We start from the raw sequence: 24,590 nt of genomic DNA, 5'->3' as shown, positions 1-24,590 counted from the left end.
TAGTCGTATATAGAAAATAGTCCAAAAAAAAGAGGAACATATATTAAATTATTCTAGATGATGATACACGAAATAGCAGAAATCAAGTCATGCGCTCATATCAGCTAGTTACATGACTTGAGCTATTAGATCTTAATAGTACATTGTAGTAAACAGAATTATCCAGAGAGAAAAAAACAAAAGCATATGGATAAGCCACAGGAAAGCTCTTATTTTCGCCAATTCATCTATAAATATATATATGAAATCCATATATTAATTCTCAACTGGAGGGTGTCCAGGGTAGTGGCCGTAAGGTGGTGGCTTGTAGTAGGGTGGTGGCTTCTGGTACACTGGTGGTGGCTTCTGGTACACTGGTGGTGGCTTCTCATTGACAGGTGGCGGCTTCACGTAAACCGGTGGTGGCTTCTCGTTAACTGGTGGCGGCTTTACGTACACAGGTGGTGGCTTTACGTATACCGGTGGTGGCTTCTCGTACACCGGTGGTGGCTTCTGGTTCACAGGAGGTGGCTTCACGTACACAGGTGGTGGTTTCTCGTACACCGGTGGTGGCTTCTGGTTCACAGGAGGTGGCTTCACGTACACAGGTGGTGGTTTCTGGTACACCGGTGGTGGCTTCTGGTTCACAGGAGGTGGCTTCACGTACACAGGTGGTGGTTTCTCGTACACCGGTGGTGGCTTCTGGTTCACAGGAGGTGGCTTCACGTACACAGGTGGTGGCTTCTGGTTCACAGGAGGTGGCTTCACGTATACAGGTGGTGGCTTCCCGTACACCGGTGGTTTCCCATAAGGTGGGTGTGGTTCATGCACTGGAGGTTTAGGAAACACTGGAGGTTTGTAAATAGGGACAGTTGGCTTGGGAGGGTTGTGATATGGGTTTGGGGGTTTTTCCAAAGGAGGTGGCTTGTAAATGGGGGTGTAAGTATCTTCATCAGCAAGAGAGTGAGTGGTCAGAAACACCACTCCAAGAAACAATACTGCTAGCAAATACGAGGAAGACATTTTTTTTGCTTTGTTATGTGTTTTTGGATGATGAATGGAAGGGTATAGAGGCACTTATTTATAGTAGTTTTTTGGTGTTGGGGGTGGATTTTGTCGGTGGCACATGTGTCAATAATCTTGTTTCTTTTCTTCGCTTTTGCTTGAAAATTTTGTGAGAAGTCAATGTAAGGCTGTAAATCTTATGGAAAGTTTACACGTAATTAGCGCATTTGGGTCCCATTGAGCTGGAAAAATTTAGGAAATCGGAGGCAATGACTTCTCTCGCGTGTTTGGAACACCAGACTTTGCACCGGTTAGGACATATAGTTTTATACCAAACCTTCTTATTGTCAAAGAATGAGAAATTCTTTTAAAAGTGTTTGGAAAGTTTTTTTTTTTTTTAAATTGCTTCCAAAAGAATTTATTATTTGAGCCAATGGAGATTAGTTTTCTAGAGCGTTATTCTAATTAAAACCAATGAAGATTAGTTTTCTAGAACGTTATTATAAAAAAATCGAAGTAAAAATTATTTTAAACAGAGCTAAAATAATCCCAAATATCCTAGATAAACAGTCCAGTATCCCTCCCATTTTGTAAGCTCATCCTCAAACCAACCATTTTTTGTTTCTTTGCCAGCTCTTCATATATATATATATATATATATTAAAATAAAACCTCTTCATAATTTGGTTGTATGTTTTTCAGCATCATAATTTAAAAGGGTTAATAATATTTTGGTACTTTTAACTTTCGAGGTCTTACGATTTAACTTTTTAATTTTTCACTTAATAATTTAGGCTTTTAATTTTTTAATTTATTATAATTTTGACCTTATTAACATTTGACTATCACGTTTAATAATCATTTCGAATTATTGATATTAAACTGTACTAATTTTCAAAATAAAAAACACTAAAGTATAAAATATTATGGCTATCTTTTGAATTTTACACTTTATTACTCTTTATTCTTAAAAAAAAAAAAAAAAAAAAAGGAGACAAGTCATCTTACTTTTAAAACTAATTTTAAAATTTTACACTTTAATATTTTCTAGTTAAAAAATTGATACAGTTTTAACATTAATAACATGAGACAACTATCAAATCATGTTAATTACTCAAAAAATTAGAAAAGATGAAGTTGCAACAAAATCAAAAATCAAAAATCAAAATTGTTTAATTGAAAAATTAAAGGTATAAATTGTAAAATTTTAAAATTCGAAATTGACCTTTATTTAAATATATGAGATACATTGGAGATGACAAAAAAAAAAAAAAAGAAACAAATTTTGAATTTTTTTGGCAAAGTGAAAATTATAATTGAAGATAATAAATGTATTAAATTCATTAAAATATAATAAAATGAAATTTAAAATGTTTGTTGAAATTATAATTCCTTATTATAGCTTTTTGTACCTACTGCACCAAACACATTCCATACTACAATAGTCACCGCCCATCCAATCTAGTCGTAACTCAAATAAATAGTTCAGCCTTGATTGTATGGAGAGGGAAAGCTTCAAATGACTCTTATTATAGGTACATGTTTCGTGTATATTTAATGTTTCTTGGGTTTTCCCCTTTTAGATTTCTGTTTTTAAAATTTTATAATTACGTTGTAACAATGGCTCAGAATGATACGTCGTTTTCTAGGATTTGACTTTTCTTTGCCAAGTAGAAGGAGATTATACCTACTACCTAGTCGTTGAAAATTTGCATAAACATCCGGGTCCATTTCTTGATTTCTCTGCCCGTATAGGTGTATTTTTGGACAATTATGTAAGGGCCTTGATTTATGGTCTCCATGCATCCCTAACTAATATGGGGACAGCATTTTTAGACATAGATATAAATTCGGAGGTTGGGATATAAATTTAAGACTGGTGTTTTGTTTTTTTGTGAAACTTTAAAGTGTTTTGTTAGAGTCTCTCAAAAATTGATCTGCAATAACATCTTAGATATCTCTAAGAGAAACACTCGAGTTGTAAAAACTTATTTACTATTGTTTTTTTTTTCTTTTTTTTTTTTGGTAGGAACTTATTTACTATTGTTTTTAATAATAATTGATGTACACTAATTTATTAGCGTCTATTGGGTCTTATCTACATTTGTATTTAGACGTTATTATTTGTTAACAAATAACATTTTACCACATTATTTTGTTTTTAAAAAGTGGATGAATTACTATTATTGTTCTTAATTTATTAACGGAAACTTTGTTTTTAGAATTGATGGAACTTTGAGGGGAGAATTTTAGTTTTAAATTAGAGGATATCAAAGTAATATTTTGCTAATCAATGTATATAAATATATGTGTGTGTATGCATGCATGTATACATTAATATTGTATTCATCAAAACCGATCTTCTAGCTTAATGTAGAAGATATGATGATATGGACAACAAAAACGAAATTTATATTGACTAATTCATTAGTTTTACTTGACATATATATTAATATTATTGTTCTTGTTCTGATTTTATAGAGCTATATGTTTTACGTTTTTTCTCTGTACAATCATTGATTGGAAAAAAATTATTGCAATTAAATCTTATCTTTTTTTTTTTTAATACAATTCAATTAAATCAAATCCTTTTAGTGACAACAATATGATTTTGTATTTTCCTTAGCAAAAGGACTACCAAGTTTATGGCTCAATGGGATCACTACAAGAGCGATCTGAATTTCGTCTTTCTTCTTTTCTTGGAGCAAATTTCACATGGTTTTGGACCACGAAATCACCTCTCATAAAAATTGTCATTTTATATGGGTTCTTACAGTTCCATGTAAAAATCCATACAATCTTATGAGAGAGGAGCACCTAAATATTTTTTGCTATTTTCTTATTTTCTTTTTAATTATTTATTTTTTAAATGGATAGATTAATATATGTTATACCCATAAAATAAATAAACAAATAAATAAAAAGAATAAAGCAAGTCCAAAGAAAATAAAAACAAAAACAAAGAATATATATAATAAGTCCATCCAGCAAAAATTAATCCAAATGTCAAACCTTAATTTAGAACTCCACATATCAAATCGAAATACCAATAATATTGTGTTTGACATTTACAGACAACTTCTATTTAACTTTCCTTCAAAGTTTACCTACTTATAGTATATTCTATTCATTGTACCATGGAGATCTGCAATAGGATATATACAAATATCTCTTTAGAAAAAAAAAAAAAAATTGGTGATTTCATTCATCAGAGAAAAGGTAGTGAAATTAATTTCTTATTTTAGAGACAGTAATTTGGCTAGCTAGCAATATTTACAAAACAGTAAAAATAAAAATAAATATTAAAAAGATTATAAAAAAACATTAAGATAAAATCTGGATCATCTGTATAAATACTGAGTAAAGATGATGACATTTTGATATTCATATGAAATGGTACAAATCATGTTGATATGCTCATGGAGCTACATGACTCGATCTTAGATTTTAATAGTTCATGGTAGTAAACAGATTATCCAGACAGAAAGGAAGCATATATATATATAGTGAGCCACATAAGGCTCTTATTTTTTACCAACTATAATTTATATCTTATTAATTCTCCACCGGAGGGTGGCCAGGGTAGTGGCCATAAGGTGGTGGCTTGTAGTAAGGTGGTGGCTTCTGGTACACTGGAGGTGGTTTCCCGTACACAGGCGGCTTCTCGTACACCGGTGGTGGTTTCACGTACACCGGCGGCTTAGGTACGTAGACAGGTGGCTTTGGTTTAGGCAGAACTGGAGGTTTGTAAATAGGTGGCTTATTAATGGGTGGCTTGTAAATTGGTGGCTTGTAAATAGGTGGCTTCTTAACGGGTGGCTTATAGGTGTAAGTATCAGTATCAGTATCAGCAAGAGTGTTAGTGGTAAGAACCACCAATACTCCGACAAATAATGCTAGCAAATATGAGGAAGACATTGTTTTTTTGGGATGAAGAATGGAAGAGTATAGAGGCACTTATTTATAGTAGTTTTTGAGGGGAGGATTTTGTCGGTGTAGTACATGTGTCAAAATTTTGATCTTTACTTTTGGACTGTATGAAATTTTATCAGAAGTCAAAGTAGGATTTTAAAATCTTGTGGAAAATAAAATACACGTAATTTAATGCACTGGGGTCCTATCGAGCCGAAAAGTTGGAAATAGGAGACAATGAATTATCGCTTGTTTTGGATCGTTGGATTACCATGGATTAGAAGAGCTTCTAACCGAAATCATCTAAAGAAGTCTGAATGGATGATGAAAATAAAATTATATTTCATGAAAACAAATGTATTTAATTGGGTAAAATATAATAAAATTAAAATTAAAATGTTTTTTTTTAATTATAATTAATAATTATAGCTTTTTATTCCAAGAGCACTACTAAAATAGTGACGTCCCATTCTAGTTAATTCAATCACGATCGTGCACACTGAAGGAGGCTTGACTATATTTGATTGCATGGTAAGAGAAAGCTTTAAATGACTGTTATTATATATACATACATGTTTAGTATTTATAATATTTCATGAGCTTTTTATTATTATTATTATTATTTACAAATTACGGTTACGTACTTTGAAATAATGGCTCATAAAGATAGCTCGTTTCTAGGATTTAAACTTTTGGGGGCAAGTAGAAGCCCTGCCGCGATTATACCTAGTGGTTGAAAATATGTAGCATAGACATCCCTTTTTTTTTCTTTTTCTTCATTTCCCATATAGGTGAACTTTTTGACAAATAATGTATAGGCATTGATTGATATATGGTCTACATGCATCCCCGATGATATATTATATTTTAGAATTTTTTAAGAAAAAGATAAGACATTAAAATGGGAGGTTGAGATATAAATATTAGACTTTTCTTTGAGAATATATCCAAAAAATTGATACGCAATAAAGACCACATGATATATCCCCCCCCCAAAAAAAAAAAAAAAAAAAAAAAAAACACTAGAGTTATCAAAATTTATTTACAAAGTTCTTTTCTTTCTAATTGGGCGTGAAGATATTCAAATTCATGTCATTACTGCATGATAAAACAGCAGGTTTTACCATTGAATTGTTTTCGTAGGACCACTTATTTACTAAGTTTTAAATAACAATAGACATAACACTAGGCAAAACGAAACCAAAAATAAAAATAAAATAAAATTAATGGGCATTACGTTATTATTCTCTATTGGGTCTTACCTGCCTTTGTATTTAGAGGTAAGTTTGTGAACAAAGACCATTTTACCGCATCATTTTGTTTATCAAATTTATCAGATAAATATAATCGGTTACTGTATTGTAATTCCTAATTTATTAATAGAAATTTCATTTTTAGAATCGGCAGGACTTTGGGAGGAAAATTCTAATTTTTGTTTGTTTGTTTTTTTTTCCTCCCCCCCCTCTTAACGAAGAGAATTCTTTCTGAGGGTTTTGAAGTTTTCCTTTCATTAAGTTTTTGGTCTTTTACAATGTTTCTATTTCAATGCTTGGTCAAAAAGAAAAAAAAAAAAAAAAAAATCCAGAGCTTTCAGCGCTACTGGGAGAGTTACAAGTGACGTGTACTATAAACAAAGCTGAATTTATGCCTCCCGTGGAAATACTTGCTTGTATTGGCAAAAACATTACCTCACTTGAAGAATTATAAATTTTCAAATAAACATTTCAAGTAAGAAAAAAGAGTCAACAAATTTATTTATTTTAAAAAAATTATTTTATTTTATTTATTTATTTTTATGTGTAGAAAGTACTTTAGTTTAATATGGGCAGTTCATATTTATGCTTTAGTAATTAATATAGGAGGACGTACTCACCGGTTTATCCTAAAAATTGCAATTAATCGGAGTGTGTATCCTTACCCAAAATCCAAAAAATAAAATAAAATAAAATAAAATAAAGAAAGCAATCTTTGGGTTTTACCCGTTTAATCAGGCCTGGCTTTTCGGGTTAAATCCGGCCCGTTAAGTAATGGACAAACTTTTACGTATAAACTTCTATCTGGTCCCCTTCAAATCGGGCTGTGCTCACCTTCAAATTCTATAATGCTCCAGCCTATTGGCTATTAAATAGTTAAAATTTTAAACTGAAAAAATTTAATGACTTGTTATTAGATTTGAATAACATGTACAAAATAAATATTTTACTCTCATATATTTCTTTTTTTTTTTTAGCTCAAAATAATCATCACTGCATGATAGCGTAAATTAATTTTATTCTTTTGCGCAAATGGGAAAAATGATGTTTTTTGCATCGTATGGTATAAATGGTTAGGAATATACATTAACCGATGAGTGTGGATCAGATTTTAAAAAGATTTAATTAATTTTAAATGGGAGTTTTTTTTTTTTCTCTATCTTTTCTAAAATTGTAATTTTAATTAAATTTTTTTTTTGCCATATATTAAAATAAGAGCTACGAAATTTTAACACACGTGCCATTTTCTTTGGAAGATATGTTAAATTAGGCAAAAATTTCAAGTGTTTAGATAGAGACAAGAAAAAAAAAAAAAAAAAACTTAAATTAGATTGAGACATTTGATTATCTTATCACCAACGTATAGAAATTGATACTTTTGCGATATATTCTTTTTGTTTAATTATTGGCCACCAAAAAAAAAAAAATCCAATTTGAAAATTAATTTCTGATCCTCGTTGTTCATCAAATTCTTCCCGCCAAATTTCCTAAGCGATATTCCAAAGAATATATGTATATAAGAGAAGAAATGCTGACCAAAAAGGCCAAGGCAATATTCATAGATAATAGCCATTTATACATGAAACAGAGTACACTGCATGACTACATATATAAAGCTCGATCGTAAAAACTACATGCAAGCAAGCCAAATACCACACAAAATACTACGAACCAGCTACTGATCATAAAACACACAACAACATTAAAAAGCTTCTATAAGCTTTTTATTTTCTACGTAGTAATTATCTCATCTAGATCTCCATTTTCTTTGATCAGTTCTTAGAAGGAGGTTTATGAAGTTTCTTGTGAGGAAGAACCTCAGGGTTCATCTTTCTCGGCAACTTGCCCACGCCATGATCATGAGGAGGCTTGTGACTGTGTCGTGGTTTTATGTTTGAAACACTTGGTGAGTTGTGGATTGTGGTAACAAATCCTAATAAATGGCGACCGGAAAGAGGCTTATGAGGTGGTTTATGGTGTTCAGGTGGTGGTTGATCTTCTCCTTTTCCCTTCGGTGGTTTCTCTCCTGGGTTTGGTTTCTTGTGCTCGGGTGGTGGTTTCTCTCCCTCACCTTTTGGTGGTTCATCACCTGGATTCTTTGGCTTGTGTTCCTGTTGAGGTTTTTCGCCATTAGTGCCCTTTGGAGGTTCACCACCTGGGTTTTTCGGCTTATGCTCTTGTGGTGGTTTCTCTCCCTTTCCTTTCGGTGGTTCACCTCCTGGTTTCAACGGCTTGTGTTCGGGTTGAGGTTTTTCACCGTCGCCCTTTGGAGGTTCACCTCCTGGGTTCAATGGTTTGTGTTCGGGTTGAGGTTTTTCACCATTGCCCTTTGGAGGTTGATCACCACTTGGGTGCTCAGCTGGTGGTTTATGGCCCTTACACTTTTGCGGTTCACCACATGGCTTGTGCTCGGGTGGTGGTTTTTCACCAGTACCCTTTGGAGGTTCATCACCTGGGTTAGTTGGTTTGTGTTGTGGTAATGGCTCATCATGATTATTTAGGGTCGGAGGTTTGTGTTTATGAGGTGGTTTCTCTCCATTGGAAGGTTTGGGTTTAGCATCTTGGAGATGAGAGACTTCCACCAAATGAGGCTGGTGAAATGGTGGTTTATGCCCTACAGGCGGTTTTCGAGGGCGGTGAAATGGCTCTTTGTGCTGGTGTTTAGGATTTCCATCGAAATCGGCCAAGGAAGGAGTGGTGGAAAGCACCACTACTCCGAGAAGCAAAAAGAAAAGCAAGGAATTGGGAGACATCTTTGGTATGTGTTTTAGGTTATCCTGTGGTGGATGAAAAAACCTCGGAGCATTGGGTTCCCTTTTATAATGATCAGCTAGAGGACCATATTGTCCATGCCACATGCAATTCTGCTTTATTTTAGCATTTATCTAATATTGGGTGTGGACGTATACTAATTTTTACATGTTCTCTATTGTGTTCCGTAAATATGTGTGACGAATAATATGGGGCCACATGAGTCCAATTAAGTTGAAAAGTTTGACGTTTTGCACACCTTCCTTTTTTTGTCCTATTATAGATCATGCCGAGCTATAAAGTGCACTTATAGTTTTTTATTATAGTTTATGCAGAACATAGTTTCAATTTTCTTGCTTAACTAGCCATAGTTTGTTATCCATTCGGAAACAGCCTAATCGGGAGAAAAATTCCACATTCAAATTTTCCACCTCTACTGAAAAAACAAAGAAAAAAAAAGAAGAAGAAGAACTATAATTAATTATGTCACCTAACAATATATATATATTACTTTAGTTACAATGAAATTATTTAAATTTCACTCACTTTTTATCTTCATCACATTGAATTTAGGTTTGAGACATGCCTATGGGTATTTGCTTCTTTATATCAATTATGAAGAATTGGATGGAAAGCGCTTACATTAATTGTACATAATTGGTTTGTTGTGAGCACTCGAAAACTAATTGGTGTTTCAGTTTCTTTAACCACTTGCGCTTAGGCAGATATGCATGATACTGATAGAAGAAATATTGCATACCAACATGAGACCACCTCATAATCTGACAAATCATAGGCCTTTCAATAATGAGGATGGTTTAGTGAAAAGTTTATCATAATTAATTTAGGTGTCAATGGACTAAACGTGCATAACATCGTCACTCCTTATTGATCTTTTTCAAAAACCAGGTTGAAGATGTGAAGTGTTCAAACAGAGAGTTCATTATAAACAATCCAATTTTCATCAATTAAAATCGACCGGGTTATAGATTAATGAATACCTTTATTATTTATTAATTTTCATAATTATATTATTTACTTAAAATATGATTTGCAGGATATTATAGAGTGGTAAATAAGTAACCAAGGTTCCAAAACGTATGAGGTGTGGTAAAATTACTTTTATTATTATTTTAATTATATAAAACCACTAAATAAATAAAATAATTCATATTTAAAAGTCAAAAAAAATATATAAATCTATATCACCATAATATATGCAATTAAATTAAATTAGTAAACATATATTCATGATTAATTCATAAAAATTTTGTACATTTCAAGTTTCCAATAAAAAATTAGCAAACATCTATTTATAATATATTCATGAAAACTTTACACTTTCTAAATCTTGAACAAAAAAATTAGTTTCATATATATTACAAGTCTACAATTACTTAACAATTCCTACAATATAGAATTTTAGATTTAATCATATTTTAACTAACTTTTATCTTTGCCTTTATGGGACTCCTATTTGTGCCAATTTGAAATATGTAGCTTAATGTTTATAAGAACGTCACCAATGACAAATGCTATTTTGTCATTGATATTTCTGAATTTTGATATTACATGCGCTCTCCAATAGTAAATATGAATGTCAATGTTAAATTTTATCATTCATACTTTAATAAAAAATGTTAAAAAATGATAATATCAAATTTTAAATTGTATTAAATAGTAATTAGATCCTCTTTTTTATTACTTTTTACCAATTAAATATAAAATAATATTGTTTAATTCAATAAAGGATACATGGCCCACATACTTTGAAAAAATGGAGCATAATGCTAAATTTTGCCAATTGCGAATTTAGTGCCAAATTTTACCATTGAAAAATTTTGCAATCCCCCATTGGAGTAGTGAAATGGAAGAGATGTCATATTTTGGCAATGTAATAATAAAACTATATGTCATTGGAGAAGCTCTAATTTATTATTATTATTATTATTATTATTAGGTGAAAGTGTAATGCAAGAACTTAAGGATTTTGCATTTTTTCTTAACACTAATTTTTCTTTTTTTCTTTTTTATTTTTCTAATTTCTTATGAATTCTTTTTTAAATCATTTGTTTTAAATATATATATATATATATATATATATATATATATAATCTTATGCAAAAAATGATGAAAGATACTCATGTATTATGGTACAGAGCATAAGTCAAACGAAGCGTTAACTGTCTTTTTCCACTCCTTGTCCCAAAACAGGATGTTTTCTCCAGACACAAGGCCTAAACGTGACAATATGAGGCGGCGTTTTTTTTTTTTTTTCCTGGGGAAACGTGCCTTCATAGAACACCGTAAATCACAGCGAAATATTATATGGGGAATGAAAAATAAACAGGAAAAATGAGTGGTGGACAATGGACATAAACCAAAGATGCGTACACTATGTAATATGTAGCTTAATTCTTTCTTCCCTCTTTTTTTTTTTTTTTTTTTGGCAATGAATGTGTGTGAACATTTGGCATGTCAACTATCAGTGTTGCGGCTCCTCCACGTGTACCCATTTTCTTCCTTTTTCTTTTTTGTTTTCTTTGTTTTTTAAACTCTACAAATTTTTTTTCTTTTTTATTTTTGAAAAAAAATCATAATAAAGTGTTTGGATAGTGTGAAGGTGAGTAAGAATTTAAAACTTTATAAAAAAGTAAATTTTTTTTCTATTTAAATAATTTTTTTAAAAAAAAAATTATAGGTTTCAATAGAAAATAAATCTCGTAATATAGAAAACTGATAAAAAAAATAGATCTTATCCAAAATGTGTCATTCTGAAATTTTCTAAAAAATTGATATTATATATTTTTTAATTTTAATATATAAATTTATTTAATTATTTGTAAATTCTATTTTTTTTCTATAATTAACCAAACACTGTAAAAAAAAATTTTAAAAAAAATTATTTTTATAAAATTGAATCCCAAAAATTTAATTTTCTCAAATCAATTTTCTTCAATATTTTTCTTTTTACCAGACACCCAATAAAAGAAAACTGGCTGCCTTTAAAGCTAAAGTGTCAAAGTGGTATGTTAGAGGTTCCAAAGACGCTTTTGCAGAAACCGGCAGGGATAGGAGAGAAAGCCATGCAAGTGGAAGTTAGTGGGAAGTGAAAAGCGTAGATTTCGGCTTTAAATATTTTATTAAATTAATTCAGGGGATGAAAATCTGTGAATTCTTATCTTTTTGATCACTTTACTACTTGGCTTGTCTTGCTCACACTTGCTTTTACGACAAAAATACTTAAGAGAGGCCACTAGTCACTACTTGCCATTTAAATACTTCAAAAGCATGCATCATTTTTCACATTGTAAAGCATATTCCACTTCGTTATACACCATCTTTTATGTATAATATTAAAATACCCCCATTAAAACTTTCCCTCATGTTTCAAATCTACCCTATATAATATATATATATATATATATATTTCAAAACAACTTATCCCCAGAACTATAATGTCGATTTGCCTTCTTTAAATTTGTTTTATTATAATTTAATCAAGTTTTTTGCTTAAATCAACAATACATGCTTAAATTGTAACTTTTTTCTTATTAACCGGCAAAAAAGGAATAGTTATGATTTAGATAACAAGTTTGTCAAATTCTAGCAACAATAAATTGCTTGATAAAAAAAAAAAAAAAAAAAGAAAACTATTTGAGAGGCAAACTGAATTATAGGCTTGTTCCAAAAGAAAAGACACTGAAATATATATCAAAACTGAAGTAGGAATTTTGTAAATTCCCCAATAATTATGTCAAAATTATTAATTTTATGTCAAACCTTAACTTTAAGCATGTCCAATTGCTATGCTTTTACATGGGACTTTGTGGTCCTGAAGAATTTTTATCGTCCTTGTGATATTATGAATCTATATTATATATATATATATATATGTGTGTGTGTGTGTGTGTGTGCTGCCGACAAGAGTATTGTTACCCATCCTCATATAACATCAAACTTTGCAACTCTATTTTCTCAGCGAAATTAAAGTTCTCAATTAGTTACATATGGATTAAGGTGAAGTTGGATAGTTGATCATGGAAGCAACAAATTCCTTTATTAGCTCCGCTAATAATTATGTCTAGCATAGAAAGCCATGTAACCAATTTCAAAAATCCATGAATTGAATCAATTATTTCACATGAAAATTCTTCTTCTAAATTAATATGTATCCCACAGAAGAATATGCCTAGATTCATTAGCCATTTCATACCACTTTTGTTGTAGACTTTTAGTTGGTAGAGACCAGCAGTTATAAAAAGTAGTTGAAAAGTATATATATATATATATATATAATTGAATGATATAATTCAACAAGACTTTTTAGAATGTGTTCAAACGTTGAGTTTCAATGGCGTTATATATATATATATATATATAATTGAATGATATAATTCAACAAGACTTTTTAGAATGTGTTCAAACGTTGAGTTTCAATGGCGTTTGACATTTATTAGGACCTGCATAATTTGATCACTGTTTCTAAATTCCAGAACCTTGCCGAAGGTGTTGCTTTTGTTTAGGATAAAAGATAATTTAGGAGCTTTTTTTGACATCTTTGCTCTTTAGGTTGGACTATAAGCATATAACGATGAAATTGAGGGTCGTAAAGTTTATTGAAATTGAAGTCACTTTTGATTGAAATTCAAGATAGTGGTTATTAGATTTTATTTTTATTTTTATTATTGTATAAAAAAAGAAAAAAGAAAAAAAGAGTTTTTCTAATATGAATTCTCTACTCTTTTTTCAATCCTAGTCATTTATTTTAATTCAATGATCAATGTTAATAATGTCACATCATTTAATATCATATGACTTCTACATGACTACTAATTCACCTAATATATGCAATTAATTAATTAACAAGAGCTTCAATCCAAAAAAAAAGTGATTGAAGGAATGCATAAAATTTAGCCTGGCCGAGGGAACTATTGGATTGTAATGTTCTACTAATAAGATAGGAACAAAATTAACACATACGAATCAATATTTAAACTAGCATAAAATGAATCTGAGAATCCAAATAATCTCTTTAGGGGAAACAAAAAAAAGAAAAAGAAAAAGAAAAATTGCAAACAGCGATTCAAAATTAAGATGTAAATATTATTTAAAATCTTTAAATTGGATGACAACAATGAAAGATGTGAATAAATATGTATCTGCATAGATCCAAAAGCAATGGAAACTTAATTCGTATCCATGCTCTTAGACGACATGCCATAGGTTCAATTTTCAAATACTGCAACAACACAATAACATCACAATATAACATATAAATAACACATACCGTCGCTCACACCGCACGAACAATGAGATACAACATGGATCTCTTATTCCAGTAAAATTACCAAACTACCCCCCAAACACACACACACACACTCACTCAATAGGCTATCGGAGCCCTATGGGGCGGATGAGGCTTGTGCTGTGGTGGATGGGCCCCATGGTGGGGTAGATGGGCCCAGTAAGGTGGCTTGTGGTGGTGGTCAAGATCTTGGGCTGTTTGGGGTTGTATGATTGGGGATCCGGAAGGTGGATGGGGATGGTGATGATGATTAGGTTTGGGCTGTGCAAAGGGTGGCAGTGGAAGTGGAGGTGGCTTACGACGAGGTGGCTTGCCTGCTGTAAGGCTCTCGTCGGCTAGAGATGAAGTGGCAAGAAGAACCACCACTCCCAAGAACGATAACACCAAGTAGTTCAAAGTAGACATTATTGGATCTAGTTGATTGAATTGTGTAAAAACCAGAGCAATGACATCGAGCTTTTATGATGGGGTTTCATGGTTCATGTATGGTATCTATCATATTTGTCACTCTTGTCTTTTTTTTTATTTTTCTTTTTTTTTGGGTTATACATTTAATTATGTGCCCAAAACAAATTTTTTACTCATTTGATTATGGCACCAATGATGAATTGAGAAGTAAAATGTAGAAATGGGGGTTTTAGTGACGTAACAAATCCAAGTTCAATTTTCAATTGGAAACACCTAATTTTGTTTAGAAAATCATGCAGATTTCGAAATTTAATTTTTTTCTATATTTTTGTAGAATTTTTTTTTTTTTGGGATAAAAAGTTGTAGATTTGTTTAGAAATGAGTTCTTTTTCTTTCTTTTTTTTTATTATTTTTTTTTATATTTCTTGTTGGGAAGTACGAAAGAAGATTTTACAAACCTATAAAAGAGTATTGAATTGTTTAGAAAGGGGTTTCCTAATATATAATTAGATTATTACTCCTTTTTTTTTTTATTTTTTTCCCCTCTTCAGAGTTCGTAGATGCAATAACTGGGATTAAAAAGAGTATGCTACGAAATATGGAGTTTTCTTTGTGTTCTTTATTTTTTGATGGAAAATTATATCTTCTTGTTTATTGAATCTCTAGCTCTGATCTATAATTTCTTTCCCACTTTGGATTATTGATATAATGTAGATAACAAATATAGAGGACACAAAAGTCCCATTAACATAACACTGCAAAATATCCTAATTTGCGTAAAATTTATATGCCACTTTTCTTTTTGCTTTTTAGGAAATATAAAATCGAATAATTGCCAGAAAAAAAAGAAGAAGATAAAATTGAATTGGTTTTCCCAACGTGAAAAGGGCTTGATATATGTATATTCATACATACACGAAGAAAATATTAACTAAATTAATCTTTTTTGATATATAATATCATATTTTTTTATATAAGGATGCGTGCGGGATTTTTAGTTGGATTCAACTTCTTTTGTGAAGAAGAATGAATTTTTAGTTTTTTTTTTTTATTCGTTTACAATCATCTCTTTTATATCTTAAATTTAAAATTTTATAAATGTGAATATATAATGAGTATATGAACTGAATCAGCTTCATTTAACGATTGAATCTATATCTTGATTGTTCACCGAAATGACTTTACAATTAGGGACAACAAGTCTTCCAAAGCTAATACTTCATTTATTTATTTAAAAAAAAAAATACTACTTCCTATAGCTAGTTCAAAACTAATACAAAATTTCATCATGGATAATTATATTACTTACAATTTTCCTTGGGAATTGGCTACAATCTTGCTTATCTGTTTAGCTTTCGGTGCTGGACTACTCTCCTTGATCTTACGTATATATAGCTCATACTTGTTTCAAATTAACTAAAAATTTTTGATTGTGCAGATATTCTTATTATCATATTCAAGTCATACTTTACTATTTCTTCTAATCCAAAAAGAATTCGTTATTAATTTCCTTACTAGTTCTCAATTGTATTATTCACGAAAAATTATATAAGTACAAAAACCTATACTTCAGGGAAAAAAAAACTATTTCCCTGATTTTCCCTTTACCATCATGGATATTACTGATCAGTAATAACCCACGAATCCTGGATTAAAGGCCTGAATATGAAATACCTCTTCCCCGCTTTTTCCAAAAATAAAAATAAATAAATAAATAATATTTTTCATGGTTTTTGCCTAATTTTGAGTGACCAATTAGCATATATACTTTCCCATGTGACGATCAATACAGGAGGGAGGGAGCGCAAGACGTTGCAGGAAGAAAGGGGCATTTTGTTGTCAATAATTTGCTGATTAATGCATAGGTCCATATCAGCATATGCGTCCAAATTTTGTAGCTATCAATTGTTCCTCGTATAGATTTTGTTTGCTTAACCCCATGTCACTTATTATTACGCCCCCCACAAAAATAAATAAATAAATAAATAATCCCATATCAGGTGCGAATTAGTTTTTGAGAATTAAGAGTATGTTAATTTCCTAATAATACAAACACAACACAAACACATCTAGAAGTATCTTAGATGTAAATAGTAGTATTTTAGATAACAAAATAAGAGTCTTTACTAAAAGTGAAAATTTCAGGTCCATACACATATAAAAGAGAGCTGGCAAACCCATACATAAACATCATATATTCCACGTTACCCATAATTATATATAAGAACCATCATAAACATACAAATACATATATAGCTCGATCCCCAACTGCATATAGATAAAGGATGAGATAGAGACATGGATCTCTTATTTCGAACTGTATGTATATAGCTAACAAAGAGGGCCACTCATATTTTAGTCGGTAGATGGGGGTTTGTGGGGTGGCTTGTATGGTGGCTTGTGAGGTGGTTTGTGACCATCTTCATCAGCCTCCTCAGCTACATGTGGAGGTTTCCCTCCTTTTCCCTTTGGTGGTTTGCCAAAGGGTCTTTGTTCTTCTGAGAATTGGTCCTCCACATGAACAAATGGACTTGGTGGTTTGTGTTTTGGAGGTGGCTTTGGCTTTGCCTTTGGTGGTTTTCCATCCAATGGTTGTACCTCTGACTCTTCCTCCAAAGCAGGAGGTTTTTTGTAAATTGGTGGCTTTTTGGAAGGCTTTTGATCTGGTTGAGGATTAGTATCAGCAAAAGTGGAAGTAATAGCAGTGAGAACCACCACTACTCCAAGAAATAACACTAGCAAATGCTTTGGAGACATTTTTTCAAGGGCTAATATCTTTTTGAGTTTTGTGATGTGGTGTGGAAACTAGAGCAAGTGAGGAGCCTATTTATAATGGTTGGGAGGCTCATAAAGAGCCACTTGTCATTCTGTAATTTTTATTTTTTGGTTATAATAATTTTGGTGGGTTTTGGAAATATATCGATAGCGATATCGACTTCACAGTAATAGGTCAATTTTCCTTTGCTGGGGCCATTTTGATGTTACAGTTTTTAGAAACCCACTGAGTCGACAAGTTGGACTTCTTTTAAAGCTTTTGAAATTTGTATGTCAGGCGGAGATAACATCTGTAAAAGATAATTAATTATCTAATCTTCCGGACTCATCTGTTTCTTTAATTAATTAATTAATTTATATTGATTCTTTATGCAGAGAGCCATTTGCTGCTTTTGCGTAGATAAATGATAAAGTATACACCGAAAATGGATAAAAGATAAAATACGTGTTTGCCATTTTGAAATAATATTACTGGCTTTTAAAGTCTAAAAAACCAGTTGATCAGAGTATTTGTTTTATGGAAAACCTTCATATTCCAGACGAGCTTCTAACAAAAATAGCTTGAAACAGTTTTCCAACAAATTATAAAATAAAGCTGTGAAGTAAAAGTAAAAGTTATCTCAAGCACATCAAAGACTATAATTAAGAACTCAGTATAATCTTTATTGGGTAAATCAATATAATTGCATTTGTCCACTAACGAAGAAAAAAAATTAATATCAAAGAAAAAAGATATGATAGAGTTTGAGGGATCTCTGTGATTGCATTAAAAATAAAGGTAAATATAAATTAAACCTTATTAGTATTATATATAATTTGATTAAGCTGGCTGTGGTAAATTCTGATAAAGAATTATTCGAAGTATAAATCCAACATCTTCTGTGGCGGCATGTGAATCCAGGCGTTGATTGCGAAAATGGGAATAAAACAAAACAATCAAAAACATGTTTTGCTGGGTAAGTAAGAGACTCAAATGTCTTTTCATTGGGGTCGACTAGGTATGGATGAAATTTAGGTTTGTCCAAAGAGAAGATTGCATGAATCTAGCTTTAGTTTTGGTTATAGTTAAAATTTCGGTGGTAGTTTTCTTCGTTTCACTTTGAATCCATACTAACCTATATTGATTAATGCTAGTGGACCACAAACACACACACACACACACACACACATACATATATAAATACATATACATATATAAATACAGAGAAATTCTATAGTGCAGACTACACAAAAACCGATGTTTTTTAGAAAGAAAAAAAAAATATCGATTTTTCTGTGTATGTATACACAATGCACATAGCAAAAGCCGATGTTTTTTTCCAAAAAACGTAGATTTTGGTGTGGTCTGTACCATAGAACTACTTTATAAATACATATATATATATATACACATATATAAAACAAGTTTATGGTGTGGATGTCTGTATTTTTATCATGCATACATTCACATCATAGAAGGACCCTATACGTATACATATATATATATATATATATTGTGGAGTTACGATTTATCGTGTATGATGAATTGACATTCCAAGACATAGTTTGGTCTTAGAAGGATAGTGGACATTACAAACATGGATGAGACTAGCCTCGGTCATTCCTGACGTTTACTATGGCAGACAGACTCCATCTTGATGGCTAATATAACATCCGCCCATCTATCATTAGGGTCGGATTGGCTGAGCCATGGCAACCCAATTTGGAGGTCTTAAGGTACTTAATTTCATGCTTCACTCTTGGAGTGGACAAGCCTCAATTGTAATGGATAAGCTAGCCTTTCAACATACACAAGGTCTTACCTTTGGGTTATTCTAATTGGTACATTACGTTTATGTGCCTTAGATTAGCCAAGAAATATGTCTGAGACATGAAAACGGATCTTCACTTGAGTGGACTCTTGCATGTAATCCCAATACGACGTCATTTTGATGAAATTTATCATAGAAACCTTACCTTCCTAAAATATAACTTCGTAGTCCAGTCTTTTAGGGTTTGGTGAGCTGGTGTCCTTGTTTCGCATGTAAATCTCGTGTTAAAGGATATAAAAACTTCATTATGTTCATTCTACGGATATGCCACTCAAAGCAATCCGAAAAGCTCTTTGGCATCTAAACACTCTTATTGATTTGAGCGTTACAATATATTTGGCCAACACCACACCGATACCACTTTACATTCCTTGTTATTTTGCATGTAGGTTTCAGGCTGCAAATTTGACGAATGCAGTGGTGAGAAAAAAGTGTTTCTACATATATAAATATATATATATATATAGGACATTATATGCGAAGATTCTTCTATTAAAATTTTTATTATTAGATTTTGAATTACTATAAAAGATAAAACTTAAAAGTATTTTGACTAATTATATAAATTTATTGACATATTAAAATTTTGAAAGAAAACAATATGAATCTTGTCTACGATCATTTAAACTCTATATATGTTTTTAAAAGTAAAATGCATGTATGTGTATGGTATTAAACGTGTGCATACCAAATTATATGTAATTTACTAGCAGACTATATGTAATCACACATGCATGTGCACGTTTGATACCTAATGTAACACCCCGTCCCGAAGTACACTGGAAATTTTTCAACTTTGACCGAGATCGACCGTTGACCGTTGACCGTTGACTTTGACCATTGATCGTTGACTGAAGGGGGTCAAAAGTTGACTTTTTGACTTGGGTGGAATTCTAAGTTGATTGAGGTACCGTTACGAAGCACACGTTGGCATGAGTTTGTAGACTAGTAGCACGTCGAAAACGGAGCTACGGTTTGAAAGTTATGAGCAAAACAAGTTGAGGTCCAAACTGTCCAAGGGATGCCGGAGTTGACTTTTTATTCATGCAAAGTTGGGCTTTGAATCATGCATGGTTGTGAAGTGCTCGTCGATACGAGTCCGTAGACTAGTGGCACGTCCGATTTGGACATGTGGTTTGAAAGTTATGGACCTGTAGAGTTTTTCAAATACTGTATTATTTTAATATTATTTTTAAACTCGGAACGATGTGCCACGTGTGACTTAATAAATGTGACCATGTGTCACCATATTGAGACGCCACATGTCAACCATGTTTAATATCATATTATTTTATTACTGTTATTTTATATAATAATATTATTTTTTAATATTATTTAATTATTTTTATTTTATTTTATTTTCCTTTTTCTTTTTCTTTTCTTCTCCCCACGGGGGGGGGGGACACGGGGGGAATTTCTTTTTTTTCTTCTTCTTCTTCTCCTTCTCCTTCTCCTTCTTTTCTCCCCCGACGGGTCCACTTTCCTCCTCCCTCATCTCCGGCCGATTGATCACCAGGCGGACGGCAGCAGGCCACACGCGTTGGACAGACCGGCGACCCACGACGGCATGATCTCGGTCACTCAATCTCTGGCCGGTGGGGTGGCTAATGCGCCGGAATCGGCCTCCAACACCGGCGGCCGGTGTGTCGCTAGTTTGCCCGTTTTCCGGCAACCACCGGTCGTGCAACCGGTCCTTTCCCACTAATTTGGACCCTCTAATTCCGATTCTGAGCTCCAATTAACTCAACTCCCGTCGATTTGCAAGAAACGAAGGGATCATAACCGGCCGAATCTTTCCGGCTAAATTCCGGCCACCGCCGGTGAAATTGAACTCAATGGAGGTCGGTAATGTGATCCTCATCTCACAAGCTTTCCATAGACATATAATTTGTCAATTTTGGTTAACGTTTGTGTTAGACCCCTTCGGGTACCAGGTATTATTTACCCAAATAAAATATTATTTTATTTGACTGTGTATGAATTGTATTCTAGGAGCACGGGTGAGTTGTGGAATCGATCCTATGGTGGATCGTGGTTTAATTGCATGCTCCAGGTGAGTGACCCACCTCTAAAAAATATTTTGGGGTAATTAATTATATTTATGTGGTGTTAAATTGAGATTTGGAATTTGTGCTCATGTGGTGGAATTTAAATATAATCGGGAGCAAAATATTATTTTATATATATATATATATATTTTTCCATTGATGCTAAACGGAATTTTGGGTTACTAAAAATTTTTCGATTATTATTTTATTGTGATTTAATTGTATTTATTACACATGAGTAAGGTATTTTCATAAATTAACTGTGTCTGGATTTTTATATTATTTTTGGGCATAATTGGTTTAAATATTTTGTGAAAATATTTGTTTAATTTTATAATTATGCCCTTGGTATATTATTTGTTGGACCTCGTGTTACGAGAAAAATTATTGTTTTACTGTTGTCGATGTTTTCGTACCGGATTTGTTAAAGGAAAATATGTGGGATGGTAAATGTGAAAATTGGTATATTTCCTACGGTGATTTTGAAAAAACGGTACGGTTATAATTAATTTAATAATTATTTTAGACGCACTCATACAGTATTGGTGTTTTGGTGTATATGTGGTTAGCGCGCAAGTTATTATGTCTCCCGTGAGTTTCCATTGGACCGTGGGCAGGCAAGTTTGATATAGTGCACATAGCCGCCCCCCTCCTTGGCCGGGATGACGGTTTTAGCAGCAGTACTGTCGGGATGCCGAAGTGCCGTTTGCAAGTTTCTCTCTTTAATCTCCCCACCAGTCGGTGCTCGGGACGCTGGGTATCGGAGGGCATCACTGGTATATGGTGTGGTGCGTCAAGTATAAATTTTCGGATAGAAAATTCAAACCCCAAAGTGTTTAAAAATTATTTATTATAATTTATTACATTTTGTTTATATTTGGGGTATTTATCTATTGTTTATTAAATTAATTGATACCTTGGTTTTCGGAAAGTACGAATAGCGAGTTTTGCGAAAATATTTTAAAAGGGGAACATTTCCAATGGAGCGAATAGCGAGGGTTTTGAGAGAAAGTATTACCTTCAAATGTTTATTTATTTATTTAATTGTTCGGTATTAATTACTTAAATCCCTTTAATTGTTATATTATTAATATTAAAAGTGTTCAGTAGATAGAGTCACTCACTAAGATGATTAGCATCTCACGTTTTTAAATTCCGTTCCCCTAGGTCCAGGTTAGGAGACGTTGATTGTCCGGGGCGAGCCCAACGTCTCAGTTCGTTGCCGAAAGTCCAAGAAGTATTTCTTCCCTTTTTCCTCTCCATCTTGTGTTGCTTCCTTATTTGTCATTTTATTAATTTTACATTTATTGTATAATGCTCTGTATACTGTATTGGACGTGTAGTTATTATTTATGCATTGAGTTACTGTTACTCTTTGAAATGCTGTAAATTTGTGGAAACAATTTGTAGTATCGTGGGAGGAATAAGGGGATGTATATAGAAGTGTGTTTTCAGTGCAAGAAAGTTTTGGTTAGTCCTACCCTTAGGAGAGGTGCTGCCGGATTTTCTGTGAGAAGGTTCGGTGATATTTCCCTGGGATCAGGACTTGTCTAGGGTTCCGGGAAGGAATCTTGGACGGGTCCTGACAGTTGGTATCAGAGCTCTAGGTTCTAGTATTCCTAAGGGACTGTGCATTGTTGTGCATCCCATCCGCGTCTATTCTCTCGTTTTACCTGTCTTAAAGCGTTCTTTCCCTTTGTCTCGAAGCAATTCATTGCCCGAGTTTGAATAACTCTAATCTTCGAGGGTGTCAATAAGAATCACCTATCCTAACGGGAAATTCCTATGGCCTAGTCAATGGTCGAGAATTGCCTTTTCTTTATCGAAGGTTAAGTAATGGGGGCAGATCCAATTCTGTGAATCTTTTTTTGGGATCTAAAGCGACCCTAGATATGGATTGAGTAGTTCTTGTGTTTATGGACCGCTAGCATAAAGGAGTAAAGTTAAAGTGATTCAGCTTGTCTGAAGTGGTGCTTCGTGGAGGAGTTAGGAGACCTTTGCTGTGGTTAATTTCTGTCCTCGTCTCCAAGGAGCTATCGGAGAAGGGTTGTCAAAGGTATTTGATCCGTGTGGTTGATGCCAAAGAAGATGGTGAGAGTTGGAACCGCTCATAGTGGGAAGCAATTCAGAAGCGTTTTTCCCAACAAGTTATCTGGATTACGATCGTAGAAAGGATTTCAAATCACCATTGAATTGGCGTTGGACATCGACCTGTTTCAGTACCGCCATATCGTGCGACTCCATCAAAGTTAAAGGACTTAAAGGCTTAACTGCAAGATTTGGTGAATAAAGGTTTCACTAAAACAAACTTATCATCATGAATGACATCCGTTTCGTTCATGGAGAAGAAGGATGATTGCCTAAGGGTGTGTATCGGTTATCAACGATTTAGCAAGATCACCACCCATAATCAATACTTGTTGTCGAGTATGGATGTGTATCGATCAACCTCAAAGTGTTAAGATATTTTTTTTCCGATCGATTATTAAAAATTAAATACTTTTCAAAGTGATATTTGAAATTAAAGGTATTTTATTAAAGTATTTTTGTTTATGTTCGTACATGTATTTGTATGTTATATTGTTTGATATTATACTGCACCATACGGAGGCGGCAAACCAATGTGGTCCATGTAGAGCTAGCCCCATAATCATGTTGCCTACGAGTCCAAGGGATCGGACGGCCAATATAGGCAACCATCCTGGTTTGTATTGGTAGCAGAGTGCCGGCGACAGCTGGAATCATGGATCACATAGCATGTTAGAAGGTATCGTACGTACATCCATTACGAGCGTGCATATTTCATTTTATGCTATGGATTTTAAGATATGATTTTATGCACTTATTCATGTTTTTATCATTGTTCCAATGTGGAGTTTTAACAATTGCCTATGCAAGTTAAGATATTTTAAACTAATTAAAATAATTTTCTTATTATTTATTATTTCATTGATTTAATTAGTAAATTTCATAAATTATATTTCGATTTTTGAAGAAGTTTGGAAATTTAATTTGGGTTGATAAATTGTGTATATTTTATGTTGGTGGTATATTTGAAAAAATATATTTTATTATTTGTTTAATGTTATGGTTTTTCCAAGAGCGACTTAAGGTTTAAGTATCGCCGATTGAGAATCCAAAGTAGAATATCGTTGAGTTCAAAAAGGAGATCCTAAAGGGAGCACGTGATTCGATGTATGCGATACACCCCAAGGGTACAAAGATGTATGGAATGCTCACTAGGTAACATTATGGTTTGGCACGATAAAGGAAGTTGCAAGATTCGAATAAAAGTACTTAAGTCACCGACAAGTAAAAGTGGGGAGTAGAAACGTTGAAG

At 32.7% G+C, this 24,590-nt stretch overlaps 6 protein-coding genes across 6 annotated transcripts in view; 1 reads left to right on the top strand and 5 right to left on the bottom strand.

Moving 5' to 3' along the window:
• The window catches only part of LOC107407530 (probable inorganic phosphate transporter 1-3), a 121,356-nt gene that overhangs the window by 62,737 nt on the left and 34,029 nt on the right, over positions 1-24,590 (top strand). The window lies entirely within an intron of this gene.
• On the bottom strand, positions 256-1,002 carry LOC107422855 (proline-rich extensin-like protein EPR1). Its single transcript, XM_016032362.3, has one exon. It carries the CDS (start codon positions 1,000-1,002, stop codon positions 256-258), a length of 747 nt encoding a protein of 248 aa, XP_015887848.3.
• Positions 4,540-4,902, bottom strand: LOC107430297 (repetitive proline-rich cell wall protein 1-like). The gene has a single exon (XM_016041134.3). The coding sequence runs from the start codon at positions 4,900-4,902 to the stop codon at positions 4,540-4,542; it is 363 nt and encodes a 120-aa protein (XP_015896620.3).
• LOC107422852 (early nodule-specific protein 2) lies at positions 7,667-8,951 on the bottom strand. Its single transcript, XM_016032360.4, has one exon. It carries the CDS (start codon positions 8,900-8,902, stop codon positions 7,922-7,924), a length of 981 nt encoding a protein of 326 aa, XP_015887846.3. The 5' UTR covers positions 8,903-8,951; the 3' UTR covers positions 7,667-7,921.
• On the bottom strand, positions 14,287-14,613 carry LOC107422851 (early nodulin-75). The gene has a single exon (XM_016032359.3). The coding sequence runs from the start codon at positions 14,611-14,613 to the stop codon at positions 14,287-14,289; it is 327 nt and encodes a 108-aa protein (XP_015887845.3).
• Positions 16,972-17,373, bottom strand: LOC107422850 (early nodulin-75). Its single transcript, XM_016032358.4, has one exon. The coding sequence runs from the start codon at positions 17,371-17,373 to the stop codon at positions 16,972-16,974; it is 402 nt and encodes a 133-aa protein (XP_015887844.3).

The sequence above is a fragment of the Ziziphus jujuba genome, chromosome 3, assembly GCF_031755915.1.
Source record: "Ziziphus jujuba cultivar Dongzao chromosome 3, ASM3175591v1".
Taxonomy (NCBI): domain Eukaryota; kingdom Viridiplantae; phylum Streptophyta; class Magnoliopsida; order Rosales; family Rhamnaceae; genus Ziziphus; species Ziziphus jujuba.
The sequence above is the reverse complement of the archived record's forward strand: the minus strand, read 5'-3'. Positions and strand labels throughout refer to the sequence as shown.